The 21,215-nt window shown below is 34.5% G+C and overlaps 1 protein-coding gene and 1 non-coding gene across 5 annotated transcripts in view; both read left to right on the forward strand.

Moving 5' to 3' along the window:
* Positions 1 to 21,215, forward strand: part of PAN3 (poly(A) specific ribonuclease subunit PAN3) — a 166,183-nt gene that overhangs the window by 84,155 nt on the left and 60,813 nt on the right. For all 4 annotated transcript variants that reach the window (XM_012471065.3, XM_012471067.3, XM_064361715.1 and 1 more), the window contains exon 6: positions 1,969 to 2,116. In XM_012471065.3, the coding sequence (XP_012326488.1) occupies positions 1,969 to 2,116 (148 nt within the window). The remainder of the gene's footprint in view (positions 1 to 1,968; positions 2,117 to 21,215) is intronic.
* Positions 14,729 to 14,835, forward strand: LOC135268823 (U6 spliceosomal RNA). Its single transcript, XR_010337159.1, has one exon. It is a non-coding gene; the product is annotated as a U6 spliceosomal RNA (small nuclear RNA).

The following is a 21,215-nucleotide window of genomic DNA, read 5'->3' on the forward strand; positions in this document are numbered from 1 at the left end:
TCATTCTCTGGTCTGGCTACAGTTAATTTATATTATCTATTAATAATAGTTCTACTCTCTTATTCCTAGATTTTTTTGTGTGTAGTTGTACCTAAATCTTACATAATTATTTTTTCTGCTGTTTAAATTATTTTATCTTTAATCTCAAGTGCTCACAGTTGAACAAAAACTCTCAAACCACCAAATTAAGGAATACTAAATCAAGAAAGGGTTTTAAGTCATCCTTTTCTTAATTCAAATTCATTGTTGGGTAGGTTTTGGCATCCATAGTTGTTGAATCTGTAGAAGTTACAGTTTTGTGTGTACATCTTAATAGTTAGATTAATTTTAATAACTTCCAGTCTAATATATTTGGAGGTCATTTATAATTTGTTAGGAAAGGTAGGATGGCCTTTCACCTCCTTTTCCCCCTTTATAGGTCTCAAAATAATAGAAATAGGCTTTCAAAATAGTAAGGTTAGAGAAACTCATTTTTGAAATCAGTGTTATTTACTGTAATTGTAGGATGTATATGAAATAGAAACTGGATAATACCTATTTCTCAGGAACATACTAAAATATTCATAATTGTATATTATTTTCCTTATGTTAATTTTGCCGTCTCCTAGTAATCTTGTGTAATTCTGAAGTCCACATCTCTGGCCATTTTGGACTGTCTTATCAAGATATCAGTGGCTTTTATCTTGACCCTCAACTTCTAAGATTTAGGTTTAACTGGGACATACCAGCCCTGACATACTTTTCATTCTGTTGATAGACATTTGTTTCCTTAAAATAGGAGGTACTGCAGTGGCTTGTGCTCTACTCCAGAAATCAAGGAATTGGCCATCCGTTTAGAGAACCTACCACTATTGTGGGGAATGTTACATTGGAAATGTTTTTAAAATACATTTTAAGTCATAAAAGAGGATTTTTTTTCCCTCCTTGGAAAATATATTTTGCCTCAGGCCTGATCATACTTTTTCCGAAATTCATACCTTAGATGTGGCAGTAAAAGATTGATTCTGTAGTTCTAGTATATTTTAATTAAGTCCAGATTTAGCATTGTTCTATATTTTGTCACTTTTTACTTAACTTTAGCTGGCACATAACTGATAATACTCATTTTGGAGTTTACATTTAGGTTAGCCTGGTGACTTGTTACCTTCCAGGTCTAGTATTTTGAACTCTAACTCATTCAAATTTAAATAGGAAAGTTGTTCATTCTGCCTCCTGTGGAAATTTAATGTGGACAATATAGAGACTTTATGAATCTTATGTATATACTCATATGTTCTAGTATTTCTTAAAGCTAAAAATACCATACCACTTGAATATATAAAAAGTTGTAACATAGTACCACTGTGAAAAAGATGTTTTCCATGTAATCTCATAGTCAAATATTTTTCAGTTTAACAAGTCTCCTGTGGTACTGCATGGCCATTAGGATCTCTTTAGTTTTTCTAACATCTTGATTCCTTCCATGTTTGCCTTGTTTTTAAATGTTTTTCTAACCTTTACTTTGTTACTTAAATACATGATACCGTATTATTAGGGAAATGCTTGAAGTACCTATAAAAAAGAAAGTGATTAATTTTGAAAGAAAGGTAGTTTTGACCTTTATCTTGGTAGAAGTGGTTTAAAGATACTAAATTTGAAACTTGTTGCTCGGTTTTGAGGTAATCTCAACCTCCCAGTCTGTAAAACATAGTCGTTTGGTAATGATGCATGCTCAATAATAAAGACAAATTTTACACATTACTGAGTTTAAAATTCTACAAATGAAATTATTAAAATCTTCACATTTGATTATCAAATTTCCCTTAAGAAATTTAATTATGACATACAAAATATGGAACCTAAAACAGCTGTTAATCCTTTCAGTAATATATTTTACTCAGTAAATAAAGCACTGTGGAATAATGCCTAGTAGATTCAATGTCTTGGGGCTTAAAGTGTGTTAACTTACTATATTTGATTTTTAAATAGACACCAAATCCTACTGCAAGCGAGTTTATTCCTAAAGGAGGATCAACCTCCAGGCTGAGTAACGTGTCCCAGTCAAATATGTCTGCCTTCTCTCAAGTTTTCTCTCACCCATCCATGGGAAGCTCTGCCACTGCTGGATTAGCGCCAGGTAAGTTGAGTAACTATTTTCAGTGAGTTCCAGATACCAAATCTGTAAGCACCATTTACTGTTATCAGAACTGAAGTTGTATACTTGAATGATTCACATTTGAGCACAATATGAGCTTTCTGTTCTAGTTTTTGGTACCATAGGCCAAATGTGTAGTTGAGAATTTTAAAGCAAAATTTAAATATGAATGAAATTACATATAAGGCTTTTTATATATAAAACTCACAAAAAAATTTAAAGGGGAAAATGATATGGTTATTTAGGAAAAAAACTATCTTTTTGTATTTCTCTATTTTTAAAAGTCTGTGCTGTTACACTCAAACTTATAAAGGCATCAGAAATAGAGGGAATATTTATGTACATATGCCTCAGAGTCTTCCTTTTATATTAAATTTCTAAAAAATAATTTATATCATTCTAAATACATCTTTAGATGGTATTCCCTTTCAGATATGTGATTATAAATGCTATAGCAGTAATTTTAAATTGGGTAAAGTATTATAAGTATTATAAACAGTAGTAGAAAAAAAATAGTACATTAGGGGTCATTGCAGTAGAGAAAAACACCTTTTAGTCACCTTCTGCCAAGTGTACCCAGAATGGCAGAAGAATTTGGGCAAATGTGCTTGTACTCCAGGAGTCCTGAAGGCATAGTTCGATGTGACCCTTTGTGAAATCTATGATTCTTTGCAGTCTTCCTTTTTATATTAAGAATTCATGCATCTACTACTCCATAACGTTTATTTTAATATAAAAATATTTACATTTTAAAAATTAACATCACTCATCTCCACTGCTGTGTACCTTGATTTGGAAAGTGATGGTATGCACAATCATATTTAGTTCATAGTACTGAGCAGATTGTTATCTTATTTGTAAAATGTTTGAGTTGCACACACAAATTATGCTTCTAGAACCTATGCAGGAAAATCATCACTTGGTCTTGGATATTAAAAAAAAAAAAAAAAAAAAAAAAAACAAGGCCGGGCATGGTGGCTCACGCCTGTAATCCCAGCACTTTGGGAGGCCAAGGCGGGTGGATCCCTAGATCAGGAGTTCAAGATCAGCCTGGCCAAGATGGTGAAACCCTGTCTCTACTGAAAATACAAAAATTAGCCGGGCATGGTGGCGGGCGCCTGTAATCCCAGCTACTCGGGAGGCTGAGATAGAGAATTGCTCGAACTGGAGAGGTGGAGGTTGCAGTGAGCCGAGATTGCGCCACTGCACTCCAGCCTGGGCGACAGAGTGAGACTCTGTGTCAAAAAACAAAAAACAAAAAAACCTAAAACAGAAACAAAATGAAATACATATACACAGTAAAACAAAGCGGAAGGATATATCTAGATCAGCGGGGAACTGGTATTGCCTCCAGGGCTTAATCCAATTGGTAAGATAAATCTTTGAGTTAAATGCTGATATATCTAATTCAAGGACCTCTTTAAGAAGAAGAATGGGAGAAGACAAGGATAACACAGTGGAATAGAGCATCTGTTTTAGCATATAAAGTATCATTGTACTCAGAGCTTTAATAACCTTGTGTTGTCAAAGATTTTGTCAGCTCTTCATTTCCCCACCATTCTCTCTCTCACTACCTGCCTCCCTTCTAACTCCCCTCCCCCAACTTGTTCCCTTACCTTTTCTTCTACTTTGGTTTTTTTTTTCAGGTTCAGTTAAATTTGTAAGCATATTCCTTTCTTCCCTAGAGAGCAGTATCAGAATTGAATATCTCTGGTAGCCTAAAAGTTTTATTGTAAGTAATATACTACTACAATTATACTACTATGATTTTTCTCTCATTGAGTTGTGTTCATATTGTTTACATAAGCATAATCTATAAGTTAGCTATACATCTAAAATTTCTTAGACATTGTCTAGACCTCTGAGCAGAGTGAGTGTAATTCACCTTTATAAGTCTCTTTCTGAAATACCTGCAATAATGGGATCCATATACCAATCAGAAAACTTTGGCCTTCTTTATCACATGCCAGTTTATTTTGGCCTAACAATACTTCCTTGTATCAGAAATAAACATTTGTTAACTTATTTCATCGGACTAATTTAGACTTGCCATTCAAAAAAAAATTAACCTTTGCAATTGGAGGAGTTAAAAATATTAAAGGGAATTTTAGATCTTAAAAACATTCAGTTTTAAAAAATTCATTAATGCTTATGATATAGGTATAAGCTTATTTGGAGGTAGTTGTATTCATTGGTCCCAATTGGACCTCACAATTGAAACTTAGGATGAAATTAATTAATTTAAAAATTAAATTAGCTGAAAAACTATTCTACATAGCCCTAGCATTAAAATGATTATTCTAGCTCCTCTTAACGATGAAACTAATCACTCTCTGGAACTATTGGAAATAGGTCATTATATCCTATGAAATGTATTCATGAATTCTAATAACTATTATTTTAAAAGTGCTCTTCATTCACATGACAACACAGTTAAAATATTTTTTCAAAAAATATTGAAATCAATGATTTTGCATAATTATTTTTTCTGTTTGGTTATTGGCTTAACACTCTGTGGAGATGAGCAAAGAAAAATTTTAAGTCTGCCTTTTGGAAAAACCATTGTACTTTCAGTGTCTTCCATCATTTCTTACCCACAAATGTTAATTTGTTTAAGGAAGGATCCTTCACATTTGCAATGTGAGGTTAGAGAATAAATATAGAGTTTGTTTACCTACTTTAGGGGTGATTTAGTTTATTTTTAATGCTTACTGTTTACCTACTTTAGGGGTGATTTAATTTATTTTTAATGCTTACTGTCTATAGGTATAACTCATTGATAATTTTTAGTTACAAGTTTTTAATTTTCTTTTAAAATTTGTATACCCAAAATGATTGCCGTTAAAAATATGTCAAATTACTACAAAATATGAAACCTTAAATACTTTGACACTTTGTATACTAATGTCATTTTCATTACATATGGGAAAGTACATATCTAAATATGTTTTTGACCAAATATATTTGTGAAAATTTTTAGGCCATTTTATTTTGGCCTAGTATTTGCTGTTGAGTGGATATTAAGAGTGACTTTCCTCAATTTTTAAGGAACAAAGGCATAATGCCTGGTACAAAGGAGGCTCTGAGTGAATCACATTGCTTTTTTAAAACTTTGTTTTGATCCCTTAAGAAAAAATAAATCATGTTTTTAGTGTATGCCTCAGTGTAAGAAAGAAAACTTTATAGAAATACTTGAATTTAATCACAGCTAATTAGATTTAAAAGGCATTAAAAATGTGTGGCATATTTCTATCAAATTGTATACACACCTATTTTATTCTGTTTTAAGAAATCAAGAATCTAATAGATACATTTTTGTTATGCACATTGAACCTATGAACAATAGCTACATTTCCAAGTATCTTTTGTGAAGGTAGTTGTTTTAATGATATTAAAGATACGGCACTTGGGCTTCATTATCTTTGAGAACCCCTTCAATTATTTGCATATTTTTATTTGTAAATATGCATTTTTCTCTGGCAACAGCTTTTATTTTCCTCTCAGAGGTTCACAGCCTTTCAAAAGTTCAGAACCACTGTTTGTTTTTGTTTTTGTTTTGAATCAGAGTTTTGCTCTTGTTGTCCAGGCTGGAGAGCAATAGCTTGATCTCAACTCACTGCAACCTCCACCTCCCGGAGAACCATTGGTTTAACACAACTTTAACAAGACTAATTTCCAGAGTGTTACAGTAAGACTACTTTTAAGTAACACATAGCCTAAGGATACATTTAGATCTCTGGAAACAAAGTTATGAAATGATAGTTTATGCTTTAATTTTTGTGCCATGAAAAGTAATTTTATCATGAGAACTAATTGCTGAATGTTCTTTTTCATTGGAATTTTTCCTGAGTATTTTTATTTAATAGTAGACTTGGTTAACTAAGTCTTTGTGTACTCTACCTCAGTGTTAACAAATTCAGAGCACCACAATGTGTTTGAAAATGACTGTAAGTGCAGCAGGAGCAGCATACATTTCTGGGTAGTGTTCTTATGGATCATTTGATGGCTTAGTGCACAATGGTATATCAGGAATTGAGCATCTCTTCTTCTGCTTAATTATTGTGTGTGGGCCCTTGGGAGGGACAGAGGTGAGTTCTTGTATTTGCACATGTCATCATTGATTTATAAATAAGAAAAAGAGCCACAGTGACTTTCAGCATTTTCCAGTATTCATGCCTTTAAGATGAAAATAGTGCAGGTTTTTAAAATGATTAGATATGTTTTATTGTAAATTATTATTACTTTAGAGAGAGAGTCTCACTCTGTCATCCAGCCTGGAGTGCAGTGGCATGATCATAGCTCACTGCAGCCTCCAGCTGCAGCTCAAGCAGTTCTCCTGCCTCAAACTCCTGAGTAGCTGGGACTACAGACATATGGCAATTTAAAAAATTCTTAAAAAATTTTTTTTTGTAGAGATGAGTTCTCACCATGTTGCCCAGGCTGGTCTCAGACTTACCTCAAGTGGATCCTTTCCCCTCACCCTTTCAAAGTGCTAGAGTTATAGAGGTGACCCACCCTATTCAGCCTTTATTGCAGATTATTAAGGCAAGCTCATATGATTGATACAGGGAGAATCATCTAATTATTATATCAAAATTAGTATTATTAAATAATTATATTCCTTTATTACCAAGTTTATTATAGGTTTTTGGAAAAATAAATCCAAAGAAAATTATGTTCTTAGATCCAGTTTTTAAAAAATACTGAACAGTCATTTCTTACATATTCTTGAGGTTTGGTGCCAAATTGGTGGATAAAATTGGCTAATACCCTTTTTTAAAAAACTTTTTTTTTTTTTTTTTTTTTTTTGAGACTGAGTTTCGCTCGTTACCCAGGCTGGAGTGCAATGGCATGATCTCGGCTCACCGCAACCTCCGCCTCCTGGGTTCAGGCAATTCTCCTGCCTCAGCCTCCTGAGTAGCTGGGACTACAGGCATGCGCCACCATGCCCAGCTAATTTTTTTGTATTAGTAGAGACGGGGTTTCACCATGTTGACCAGGATGGTCTCGATCTCTTGACCTCGTGATCCACCTGCCTCGGCCTCCCAAAGTGCTGGGATTACAGGCTTGAGCCACCACGCCTGGCCCAAAAAACATTTTTAGCTAGAGAAAGATGTGAGGGAAAAAATGGAAGGGAGAGAAAAAGGAGAAATTAATATTTGTCATTCTTGTTCAGAAATATCAAAACTTTTTATGAATGTTGTAGACTAAAAATAGTTATTTACTGTTACAATATTGAAGGATTAGGGGAAGCAGATTGTTTTCAGTTTTAAAGTTCTGTGCTAAAAAATAAAATTCTGTGATTGATTAGGTCTATGGCATTTCATGTCATAGATGAGAAAATGGAGGTTTAATTTATTTAAATTATGTACTAGTTGGTTTAGGCAATAACATGATACTGGTTATCGATCTAAGTGGAAACTTTGAGATTTACATAGTCCAGCCTTGTGCAAGTCTAGAGGTGGCATATGTGACAGATTTGTCATCTATTCTCTGCACAGTCATTTACAGTAATATAAGGAATTCATTAACTAACCAAGGCAGCCAGCCTAGTGTACATTGTAACAGTTTGAATAAAAAAGAAAACTCAGTCTTCTGCTAAACCAAAGTCTGTCTTGTCTATCTTCCATCCACTTGTCCTAGTTCTCTCCTTTTTTGTTGAATGGGAAAAAAAAAATCTTTCCTACATGATAGTTCTTTTAGTTATTTTATTTTTCAGCTAGTTCTATGTGTGTCCATATAACTGATTTATTTCTAAGTCAATATGGCGTCAGGCAACTGGGAAGAAGTAGTATTCAACGAATTGTATAGGTCCAAAATTGTGAACTCTTGTAAGTCATAAGGAGTGGAACACTAGTGTGGGTAAAATTAAATCCACAGATATGTCTAGCTAGCTATGTTACTACTCTGATATCCAGCTAAGGAGTATACCATTGGGAGAATGGAAACTCTTTGGAAACTTCTTTTTTTGGGAGAACAGGTTGAATCTATGGTCTTAAAGATGGTGAATATCTAAGCTCAGGCTTAAAATTTCATTGTGTATTTTAGGGCTGTGTACTTAAGTCTTTCAAGGCACAAAAACTCCATAAGCTTTTGCTTTAGATTATTTTGTGTTTTACTAAGGGATATAATTATTAAAAATAAAAATTATAACCATATTTATGTAGTTCTTAAACATTACCAATTTTAATAAACATTAAACAGATTTTCCTTGTAATTGTTTCTCAGAAGTTTACTGTTAAATGATTCTATGGGATAGTCAAATTATAGCTCAAATTAATTTGATATTTCTGTCTAAATTGAATTATTCGAATTAGTTTTGTACTTAATATTAATAGTGGTAGTTTAGCATTAAAGTATCCTTCTAATTGTTTTAAATATTAATTAGATTTCCTAAACATTTCACAAAATGCTTAAGAAGGGAACATACCATTTCTCATCTAGTACAAATTTAGATATAAATGGTGTTTAATAAATGCTTATTCTGTATAAGACTTCATTTTTGTCTTAGAAAATAATTTTATAATTGGTAGGTATCTCTTAAGTACAGTGAATTTTAATAAACATCTTTGAAGTACTAAAAACTGCAAATGTTCAAGAATATGCAGATGAATAGTCAAATGAGGAACAGAAATGTGCCTATTTTAACAGGATCAAAACTAGAGTCACTGTGTGTTTTGAGATGCTAAAGCATTCTTATAACCAGTTAAAGTATTTGTATTTTTAAATTGCATGTTTCCATTCTTTGTAACTACTTTGTTTTTCAGGTATATTCAGCAGAATCATTCAAATCTTTCCAAGTTCTTTAGTTTGGAGAGTGCTTTCTACATTAATAAGTAAATTAACAACTATTTTATGATTAAGTTCAGGGATCTCAAGGTTTTTGAGAAGTGGACCTTTTAATTGCCGTGTAATGAGGAGCTCATCCTAGAAGGAAGCTTCTCTGTGTATGTGTGTGTAAGGACACAGATTGTGATGCCCCTGGGAAGGTTACTAACAGTAGAGCTGTAGAATCATAAAAGGGTTGGGAGTGCCTGCTGGCTATATTCCTTTCCCAGTTGGGAATTTCAGAAAACTGAGGCGAGACGTTTATGGCGCAGAGAGGGATGTGGCTGCTGCAGCTGGCTTGGAGACCTGTCAGGTAAGGCTTAAATAGCTACTGGTAGCTAATCTACTGGTTGTGGAATCCCTGGTTAATGTGTCCTGATAGGTTTAAGAGTTCCTACTGTGAACTTCCTGTTTAAATCTCATTGAATTTGTTACTTTGTCCCATAATTAGGGGGTAGGGGCTGGATGGGAGTGGGTAGGGATTCCCTTTAATTCGAGTTACCGATCCAGTGATCTACAGCTGCAGCAAAGTCTCTTGCTGCTCTCAGGACGGCTTTCAGTGTATTATGGCTCATCTGCCTTTAGAAAATGGTACCGGTTCTATTAAAGTAGCTATGTGATTTTCAGCATACCGCTTGGTTACTGTGTTTTAGAGTCTTCAGTTCTGTAAGAAGGTACTAGTAGATGATTTTAAGTCTTTCTAATTAAAATTGTTTTGTTCTTTTTGAGACATGGGAATCTATAGAAGAATAGAGGACAGTAAACAGAAATGGAAACAGTGGTGAGAAGTAGTAAAAAGGGAAGGATAACATTTGAACTAGACTTAAGAAAGATTTCAGAAGGCATATGGACTTCTTGACATATTCTGTGTAAATAGAAAGTCTCCCCATGCCTACCTTTGTTTCATAGATGGCGGTAAGGGGACTTTTGTTTCAGCAATATAAGATTAGAGTCTGGGGTGAATCAGAGTGTTATATTGGTTCTGGATGAACAGAGAGGCATAGAGAACAGGTGTAAATAAATGCCCAAGAATATTTCTGATCTGATTCATAGCTCGATGTGGAGAGTTACGTCGATCTTCCTTCCACCTCCTTCTTTAGGCAAATAGGTTGAGAGCACTAGGTGTTGTTTTTTTCTTTGACTTTTTAGCTCAGTGATACCCAGAGCAGTGTGCCTACTCAGTATTGTGTGAATAAATTTACTGTTCTGTGTGTTACATGTCTAGTTAGGAGTGGTCCTCTAGTTCTATAGGAATGAATCAGATGGTTGTAGCCCCTACTATTTCTTGAATTATCCTTTGATTCTTCTCAGCTTGACCATGAAATTCATCTTTTTCTTATTCGTACTGCCTTTCATATGTAGTTACTCTAGAGTAGGGCATGCAGGTAGGGTCTTAGTAAAAGGAGAGGAATTATAGATGTGGTCTTTTTCAAACCCCCAATGCACATAAGCATGTAAATTCTACCCGTAAATACTTGCAGCAACCTAGATGTGGAGTGCATACTTATTATGGTGATAATGTTTAATTCTAAATTCTTCAGTCATGAATCTCTTACATTGATATGTCTGAAATAAGATGTTTTCTTACGATTTCATAAGCACTTTCCGATATTTTACATGTGGTTATCTAGATTTTAGCATGGTATTATACTTAGTAATTAATAACTAATAGTCATTTGGTGGGGGTACCTTTGAGAAAACAGTAAAATTAACATTGTTTAATAAACAATAAATTAGCATTAATATATTAACATCAATAGGATGTTACTATATTTTTAGTCACCAACTGCTCTCTCAGCCATAGTTAATATAGGTTGTAATCTTATTGCCCACTGTGCGTGCGGTAGTGGTAAGTTGAACTGCTGAAACAAATAGGTCCAAAATATAATGACATGGCTTAACATAACAAAAATGTATTTCTTGCTTTTATAACACTCCAAGGCAAGTGTTCAGGTTGGCTAGGATGCTCTTCACATAACTTATAAGAGACACAGGTCAAGGGCTTCTCAACTTCTCTCCAGTGACCTGGAAAGGAAGGGGAAGAGCATGAAGGAGCAAGAAGTTTCTCCTATGATGACTTTTGACTAAAATCTGGACTTAAATTATTTTAAGCAGCTTGGCTATATTTCCCAGCCTCCTTTAGATGCAAAAGTTTTAACAGTTGATCCTGGTTATCTCATGAATATACATTTGGGGTATTTTCTCATTTGCATCTTTTGTAATTACTTTAAAAATATCACCAAAGCAGCTGCAATAACTGATTTATCTAACGTCAGGGGAAATGAATCTTTCCAGCATACTTGAATTTTTTGGATATCAGAAACTTACAGTTTTAATTGTCAGAACTTCATATTTTCACAAATTTTCCATAGTACTCTCTGGCTTAAAACAAAATGTAATCTTATTTTTTGATGACTCTTGTTCAACTGTATGTGCCTCAGTCGTTGTATTGAACCAGAATACTCTGAAACCCTTTACATATCTGAGTTCGTAGAGCAGTTTATTTCAAGTTATGTGATTATTTAGATTTGTTATTCTTTCCACTGGTCTTCTGCTCCAGTGAATTAGATTATAACTCTTTGAAGGTAACGTCTTTCTCTTGCTTCTGAATCTCTTAAAGTGCCTGAAAGTAGTCTTTGAATGGCCATAATCTGGCAAGCTTACTTTGATCCTTTTTTTGTTTTTGTTTTTTGGGTTTTTTTTGGCTTTTTTATTGGTAACTCTGTTCTGCCTTTATGACAGTGATTCTCAAATTTCAGTCTATCAGAATCACCTTGAGGCTTGTTAAACCCCAGCCTTTGCATGGTCCCATCCCCAGAGTTTCTGATTTAGTATCTCTGGGTGAGCCAGGGAAGATTTACTTTTCTAATATGTTCCCAGGTGTTACTGATGATGCTGCCTGTCCTGGGACTTCTTTTTGAGAATGACTGCTCTGTTTAGAACTTTCATCATTCTTATCTCTTCTTTCCTCTTAATCTCCCTTTCTCCTTCTCCTCCTAATCTGCTGAGAGCTAACAACACAAATACATCTTTTAGTACCTCTTTTTTTTTTTCTTTTAAAGTGAGAAAAAGGCTTTAAGTCAAGGACTTGAATTGTTTCCTGTGAATAAGGTACATGGGCTTTATATTATCCTTTGGATGAGTCTAGTATCACTTCATTTCTGGTTAATGTTTGTGTTCTGAATAAAGTTACCATTGAATCCATGAATATACTGATGCTTAGTCATTAATATAAATCTGGGAAACAGGGATTCCTTCCACCTTGGTAATGTTAGTGAGACAAAATGTAAATTAGTTACTATAATTTTTAGTTTTTCAAAATACTTAGAAAATGAGTAACAGAAGTACTGTGGCTGTTTAAAATTTAAAACCCTTAGCCAGGCACGGTGGCTCGCACCTGTAATCCCAGCACTTTGGGAGGCTGAGGTGGGCGGATCACCTGATGTCGGGGGTTCGAGACAAACCTGACCAACATGGAGAAACCCTGTCTCTACTAAAAATACAAAATTAGCCAGGTGTGGTGGTGCATGCCTGTAATCCCAGCTACTCGGGAGGCTGGGCCAGGAGAATCGCTTGAACCTGGGAGGTGGAGGTTGTGGTGAGTAAGATTGCGCCATTGTGTTCCAACCTGGGCAACAAGAGTGAAACTCTGTCTCAAAAAACAAAAAAAAACTCAGGCAGTATCCCATGGATGAAAAAAACAAAACAAAATCCTAATGGTTCTGGAGCTAGTTATCATATATCTTTTATTTACATATATGTTTTAAAATTGTTACCAAAATCAACTAAATTGTTCAGATGAGAACATGTCCTGGCAAAAAAAGAGAAAATAAGAAAAACTCCTAAATTGTTGTTAATGTTAGAGAAATAAGAAGCACTTAGTGATTCAACCACAGTGTTTTCTTGAGATCAACTTTAATTTTTGTTTGTACTTTGGTGGTAGCTTTTTTTCATTGGAAAGGAACCCAAAAGTAAAATTACATTGTTAACTAATGTTAATCTTACTTTTTTGTGTGAATTTTTGTAATTAATTTTCATAAGACACTCTTAGAGTAAGTTTCTTGTTTGTAAACAAAACAACACAACTTATCACTGTGAATGAAGGACACCATTTACTAAAACATTCACTACCACTCGAGAAGAAGAAAATGGTTCTTTTGAATCAAAAAAGTTATGTTTAGTAGCTAACACCTTTCTTCCCACTGTTTTGATGCTTCATTTAAATAATCTAAGTGTTAGGATTTAAAAGATTGTGCCACCATTGAAGAGTCTAGGGGAGATCCTATCTTTTTAGATCATTTGGCCTAGTTTGGGGACAAGCGGGTAGGTTACTGTTTTGTTTCTTCAAACATTATAGTGACCAAAGTAAGTAATCTATTAGAGGCCAGTGGCTAAGTTTCCTTCTAATATAATTAAAATCCTGATGCTGATTTTTTAAAATGTGTTAAGTTATTCATGTTTTTGGGATTTAGGCACTGCATTTTACACAGTTAATATTCTAATGATATTTATTGAATTAATTAATAACAGTTCATCTAGAAATGACACCATTGATACAGGCAAGGCTGAAGTTATGTCAAAGGGAAAATTACGTGTAGACAGGAAAAACAAAGTAATTGTGCAAGCTGTGATCTCCATCAAATGTTGAAGACTGTGTGCTTGATAAAACTCAGGTTAAATTCATCATATAAATTGACATGTGCTTGAGTTTGGTCAATAAGATTAAATACATTTTATGAGGAAGTTTTAGGGTACTTAATTATTTTATTAATGCTTACAGTATTTCTAGTATCAGATTAGTCTAAGTATCTATCATAGATAGATATTCAGCCAAAATGAAGTATGATTATATAAATTAGTTAATGAAATTCTGTAGTTATTAATGGGCAAATCAGAGATGGAAATTAAGTTGAAATTATTTTGGCTAGATCCACATGGCCTTTGTTAAAGGTGATTTACATATAAGTCTAGGCAACATAGCAAGACCTGGTTTCTCAAAACAAATAAACAAAACAAACAGAAACAATTATAGGCAGGTATGGTGGCGCAAACCTGTAGTCCCAGCTACTTGGGAGCTTGAGGTGGGAGGATTGCTTGAGCTCAGGAGTTCAAGGCCGAGGTGAGCTGTGATCACACCACTGATCTCTAGCCTGGGCAGCACAGGAAGATCCTGTCTCTAAAAATGAAAATAATAAAGCCTTTTAGAGGCCATTGAAATTTGTCATTTTATTTCATAATATAAAGAGAAAAGTTTGTATTTTAATCAGTTTATGGTGGTATAATAGAAATGTCACTGTTAAACAGTAATAGGATAAACATTTCACACTTTCCCTTTATATTTACCCAAAAGTAAAAACTACTTCTTGTTCTCAAAAAAATGAAAAAGAATACTTTATTTGTAATATCTTTATAGTCTCGTTCACATAATTTCTAATCCCTGCCTCTTTGGAGGCTATAAAAATGAGGATAAGGGGTTAGAAATTTCCAAGAAGTGACTGTTAAGATAGATATTGAAGGATAGCAAAATAAGAGTATAATTAGGTATCATAAAGACCACAGTCTTTGAGTCCAAGGTTCAGTTTACCATTAATCTAGATGTTGGATACTTCAAGAATAGAAAATTGTTCTATTGCATCTTAAAAAACTGTTGTTTTAATGGTAGCTATTGATTTGACCTATTTACACTTTAAGTGGGATATATTATATTTGCATATAGAAGATAAAGCTTTACTAGCTTCAGCGTAAAAGAAAAATTCTGTGAAATGTATGCTCACTTTGGCAGCACATGCGCTAAAATTAGAACAGTACAGAGAAGACTAGCATGGTCCCTGCACAAAGATGACATGCAAATTCATGAAGCATTCCACATTATATCTTTAAAAATTTTTGAAGACTAAAAAATTTATGAAATACATACTATATTGAGAATTTAATTTCCATTGGCATAAAAATGAATGATTTGCATGAAATTACATATACATATATTAGGAATCACAGTAGGTATTTAAATAAGGGCCATGCTAATTTGAGTTCTAGGATGGAGAACCCTTTTCCAAAAAAAATTTTTTTTAAGACTCCCTTTTATTATGTTAGGCTAAAATTATAACCTGTTGACAGAAAATAACGTTAACTATGATCTATGGGGAAATTAGGCCTCTATGAAAATAATGATTTCTTAGTATACATATTCCTCATCAGTTTTACAGAACAAGTTTTTAGGTTAGACTCACTGTAAAACTTACCTGGATTTACAAATTAGAATACCATTATCTTTTTTTTCTTGAGTAGCTTAATAGATACCCAGCATGCATATTGTTAAACTAGAATATAAAAATTTTAAATCAGTAATTCTGAAAGGCAAATGTGTTGGTGTAGTTAGGAAAATCATGAATAGTAACTTTGGATGGTTGCTTTTACTGATTTTTTTTAAATGGTTAAAATTATGTTGAAAACCTCATAGAGAAGAATGGATTTTTGTGATTTTCTCAAGTGCATTTTTTCATAATATTTTGGAAATTATGACACTCTTATTTTTTCCTCCTGAGGTGGGGTCTCACTCTGTTGCCCAAGCTGGAGTGATGTGGCACAATTTCAGCTCACTGCAACCTCAGCCTCCTGAGCTCAAGCGATTTTCCTGCCTCAGCCTCCTGAGTAGCTGGGATTACAGGTGTGTGCCACCATACCCAGCTAATTTTTGTGCTTTTAGTAGAGATGGATTTCACCATGTTGGCCGGGCTGGTCTTGAACTCCTGTCCTCAAGTGATCTGCCTGCCTTGGCCTCCCAAAGTGTTGGGATTACAAGCGTGAGCCACCATGACTGGCCTGAAAATTATGACATTCTTATTAGAATTGCAACTTACTTTGTTTGGAGGAAAAGTATATTGTGTAGTTGTGTGCATTTTTTATGTTACAAATTAATTTTGTGTTTGAACATTTTTTCCTTGAGGAAGTTGTAGCGCTACCTCAGGATATCATAAAATCAGTGTAGAGATGAAATAGGCTTTTATGGTTTCACTGGCAAACATCAGGTTTATAGTCTTTCTAAAATCTAATCTCCGTGATGTTTTCTCTTTGTATTTCTATAAAAAGAATATAGTGGCAACTTAAAATTTTTGTCTAATGAAAAGTAATTCATTTCAACAAAAATTGTTGTATTGCATTAATACTGGTTTCATATTAGTCTTTTAAAAATTAACCAAAGATGCATATCAGCACTTCCCGAGATGCTTTTAAAATATACATTGCTGACCAGGACCCCTAAACCTACCAATTCAGTTTCTCATCCAGATCCTCCATTTTTCTTTTCATTTAGTTCTATACAATGTAGTCTACTTTCAGAAAGCCTTTCAGATATTGTGATGTCCAATCCTATTTAAGAACCAGTACCTTAGGAGAACTGAGGCAGTGAAGAAGCACTAGTGTAGTCTGGTACAGAGAGGGAGAACAGGCTCCCCCTTTCTCATCCTTTCAGTTCCATGTGGGTGGTGGTGGTATTATTTTAGGAGGCTGGGTCTTGCTCTCTTTTCCAGGTTGGAGTGCAGTGGAGTGATCATAACTCACTGCAGCTTTGAATTTCTGGGCTCAGGCAATCCTCCCACCTTGGCCCTCCGCAAAGTGCTAGATTACTGGCCTCCATATGTTAATAATTGGAAGAAAACTAACTTGCCTTCATACCTCAGTTCATTTTAGAATTTATTCTTACCCTACATTCTGTTTGCTGAGTTAAGGCTTTTTCTTGTCTGGGCTCTTATGAAGTTGAGTAAACTGATTATCTTCCTCTTAAGTATTCTTTATTTTTCTTTCTTCTTTGTTTTTAATTTCAAAACCTTCATTTTAGCCCAATTTCTGAAAGATTCTTAAACAAGAAACCCAAGATTTATTTTTGTGCTCTTCATTTTCCATATCTACTTGGCTTTCATATTGTGTCTCTGAACTGTCTTCTATTTTTCTTTTTTACTCTTGCCATCATAGCCTCTTCCATGCGCTGTTCAAAGAGACTAATTGGTCTATCCTTGCCTTTCCTATTTTGTATAATAACAAAAGTAATCTTAAGTATAGACCAAATCATGACTAAATTGTCATTAGAATAAAATCCAAGCCCCTTACAATGGCCTGAATAATCTGTTTTATATATCTATAATCTCACCTGTCACTCTTTCCCTTGTGTACTTAGTTCTGGGCTTACTGACATTCCCCAAATAATGTCAAGCTCCTTTGACTCATGTTCTCTGCATGTGTCATTCCTCCTATGCTTCCCATGGCTGGTTCCTTCTCTTCTTAGGCCCTTGCTAAAATGTCACTTATAAAAAAAGGCCTTTGACTAACAATGTAAAGGAAGTTTCCCACCATTATTTTCCATCCTCTTCCCTGTTTTCTTCCTTAAAATAATTGAAGGTTCTGTTAAAATACTACCATCTTTCTTTTCTGACTAAATAGACCTAGTCCCTTTAACTCTACTTCATGTTAGGACCTCACTCTCTTATTAAGTATACTTCCTGTTTTTTAAGAATATGTATAGAACATGGTCAACCTTTTGCCTATCTCTGTGCCTTTGCTTGGTCTTTATGCTGCCTGGAAGGCTCTCCTGTTTATTGAGACCTTTGCCTACTTTTTATTGATTAGGTCAAATGTCTTTTTCTGGAAGTCATTTCTACTTCTGTAGGCATTATAGTATCTCCCATTTCTTTGCTTTTATAGTGTGTTGAGTATCTCATAATTTTTTAATATTTTTGTCTTTAATATATATGTGTGCGTATATATACGCTATTTTAATTTACATATATATTAAAGACATTTAAAGTATTTTAAATATATATGCACACATATACATACATATATATTAGAGAAAGACATATGTATTTTTTAAAGTGTGTTAAGTATCATAATTTCTAATATTTTTGTATTTAATATATATGTATATATATGTGTGTGCATATATATTTGAAGTATTTTAAATATATGTAATCTCCCTGATGTTTTAAAGTATTTAAAATGTTTTAAAGTACTTAATGTATTTAAAATATATATGCACACACATTTATATACATATACATATATAAAAGACATTTAAATATATATATTAAAATACGTATATTTTAACTATGCACACACACACGTATATATATACATATACATACATACATATACATATATATTTTAGAGATAGGCTGTAGCCAAGGCTGGAGAGCAGTGGCTTGATCGTAGCTCACTGCACCCTCAAACTCCTGAGCTCCTGCCTCACCCTCTGGAGTAGCTGGGACTTGAGACACTCACCACCGTGCGCGGCTGATTTTGAAATGTTTTTCATAGAGTTGTGGTTTCACTATGTTGCCCCAGGCTGGTCAAACTCCTGGCCTCAAATGATTCTCCTGCTTCTGCCTCCCAAAGTATTGGGATTACGTACGTGGACTCCTGTGCCTGACCTTCATGTTAGTTTTATACATATTTGTTTCCTCCACTAAAGTTAAATGTTCCTTGGGTGTTTTATCCTTTATTGTGATCACATATGGAGAGCTACAGTTAAGAGTGAACATTTTTAAGCATTTTAATGAGCTTTATAATAGAGTGTAAAGTGTGTGAGTTTAGACCTAGGTCTTATTCTCAATATCTTGAGTTTTTAGAACCTTGCTCAGTGCTTGATTTCATGCAGTGGTTCCAATGAGCTTTCATATGTAGTTACAGATCAGAATCATATATGGTGCTTTGAAAATATAAATTCTCTAGTCCCCATCTAGGACCTAACATCAGATTTGAAGCATCAGCCTTTATATATATGTATTAAAGGTAATCAGTTATTTAATTAGATTCTAAAGACATTTAGAATACCAATTCGTGAGACTAAATTCCATTCATCAGGGCAAACAAAGATCGCAGATAGCCCTGGAGCTGAGGAGTAGCTTTGATTTTTGGTAACATTTGTGAGTCCACAGCTTTCTGATCAATCTTGCACTGCTCTGTAATCTCGTATTTCTCTTTTTCTGTGTTGAAGATCTCACCTTTCTGGTGTCTGGGCTTCCACAGCTGCTGCTTCTTGAAGTAACCATCAGTAAGATGTTTTGGGATTTTTACATTGTTGATATCAATTTTGGTCGAAGTGACAATGACAAATTTCTGATGCATTCTTCATAGAGGAACTCGATTGAGGACCAGAGGTCCGATCACAAGTAAAAAGCCACTAGCCAGCTGCTTCAGGAAAACCACTCTCTTGCCCCTGTGAGGATGATCAGAATGGTCCCAGGGGTAATGCTGGCTTGGAGTTTTCTCACGTGCTGACTGAAGGATTTTTTTGCTGTGGCTCAACAGCTTTCGAGGCACATCTTTAGTAGGATAATACCTAGGCATTTTGCAAAGTTTAACCACCCGGGTACCGCCGTTCTTGTCACCACCAACTGGTTTTGTAACAGTTGCAAGAACTTTCTTCTTTTTCTTTTCAACCTTGGATTTAGCAGCTGAGTATTTCCTCTTGTACATGGCCTTTCTGGAATACATGGCAGATCGGGAATGCCTGCCAATTCCTCTGACAAGGACAGGATTGCGGCTGCAATGGGGCTTCCCTTTCTTGGGCTTTTTAGCCTGGAGGTAACTGTTTTTTACTTTGCCACCAGCATCAGCCTTCTTGGCTTCAGGTTTCTTCTCTTTAGTATCTGGCTTCTCAACTTTTTCACCTGCCATCTTGCAAGATGGGAAAGAGTTATCCATATTTTTTAAAAATTCACGGAATTCTAACACACACACCCCCTTTTTTTTTCTTTTTGTCTTGAGAAAATACATATACTCCTTTACATCTAGAGTAAAAAATGTTCAAAATGCCAGAACATTTAAAGGAAGCTTAATTATATCTGATTTGAACGAAGGTATAAAGGAAAAAAGTTTCACAGAAGAGAAACTATTTGAGATGGGTTTTAAAGGATGGATAAGATTTTTTTAATCTGTTTTAAACATGGGCAGTTGAGAATCAGTGAAGTTTGTTGTTTCTTTCTATTTGTTTTAATCAGTTAAGCATAAAAGAGAGAAATGTTCTCAATCAAGAATTTTTTTTTTTTTTTTTTTTTTGAGACGAAGTCTTGCTCTGTTGCTAGACTAGAGTGCAGGGGTCTGCTCTTGGCTCACAGAAGTCTTTGTCTCCCAGGCTCAAGTGATTCTCCTGCCTCAGCCTTCCAAGTAGCTGGGACTACAGGCATGTGCCACCACGCGCAGCTAATTTTTGTATTTTTTAGTAGAGACGGGGTTTTGCTATGTTGGCCAGGATGGTCTTTATCTCTTGACCTTGTGAGACATCTGCCTTGGCCTCCCAAAGTGCTGGGATTACAGGCATGAGCCACCGTACTTGGCCTCAATCAGTGAATTTTTAAAAATTAGTTTAATCTGAACTAGGTAAAGACTGAACATCTGTGAAGAAAATCTCAGGCATAATACCAAGCCATAGGCTTAGAGCAGGGTTCTTTTTATTTTTGTAAAGATGGGGTCTCCCTAGGTTGCCCAGCCTGGTCTTCAACTCCTGGACTCTCATCCTCCTACCTGGGTTCCCAAAGTGTTGTGTTTTGTTTTTCTTAGAAACAAATCATACCTTGGTATCAGTGCACATTGGTTAAATACCAGCTTTCTGAAAGTGATGAATTTGCATGACTATTTAAAGTATTGAGATCATATGGATTATTTTGTTTTACAGAGCTCTATCTTAGGCTCTTAGTACCTGCTTTTGCTATGTGGAGTTTCTTTTTGTTTTATCTTTTCAAATAATTATATCCAAAGAGTAGAATTTTGTTTTAAAATTAGAATTGCTAGGCAAGTGAAAAGGTTAGATTGGGCTGGAGCATGGAAAAATTAATGGAAAATGGCCTAGAGGTAGATAAAGTTTTTTCTTTTTTTTTTTTTTTAAACATGTTAAGTACCTGATGCTCCTCTTTTAAAATCTTTAACAGTTTTATTTGCCATTAGCATCCCAGAGTTTGGCATATTGTTTCTTGAGGGTTGTCAGAATGTCGGGAGAAGAGACTAATAGATAATAAGACTGGAAAGATGAGTTGGAACTTACCTGTATCACAGGAACTCAGAAATGAGCAGGCAGCCAAATCTTAACACTTAATTATCATTTCTGCCCCTAGAGAACCTGTGAATCAGGAGTACCAAAACTTAATTAGAGCTTAGAACATTAGTTTTCATACATTTAAAAAAAAATAGCAATACTCTTGTGAAGTCTATGTATAAACCCCCAAGCCTAAAGTTATATAAAGCAGATAAAGCTGGAATTTAC

This window comes from Aotus nancymaae, unplaced genomic scaffold, assembly GCF_030222135.1.
Source record: "Aotus nancymaae isolate 86718 unplaced genomic scaffold, 86718_ANA_hifiasm-v0.15.2.pri h1tg000043l, whole genome shotgun sequence".
Taxonomy (NCBI): Eukaryota; Metazoa; Chordata; class Mammalia; order Primates; family Aotidae; genus Aotus; species Aotus nancymaae.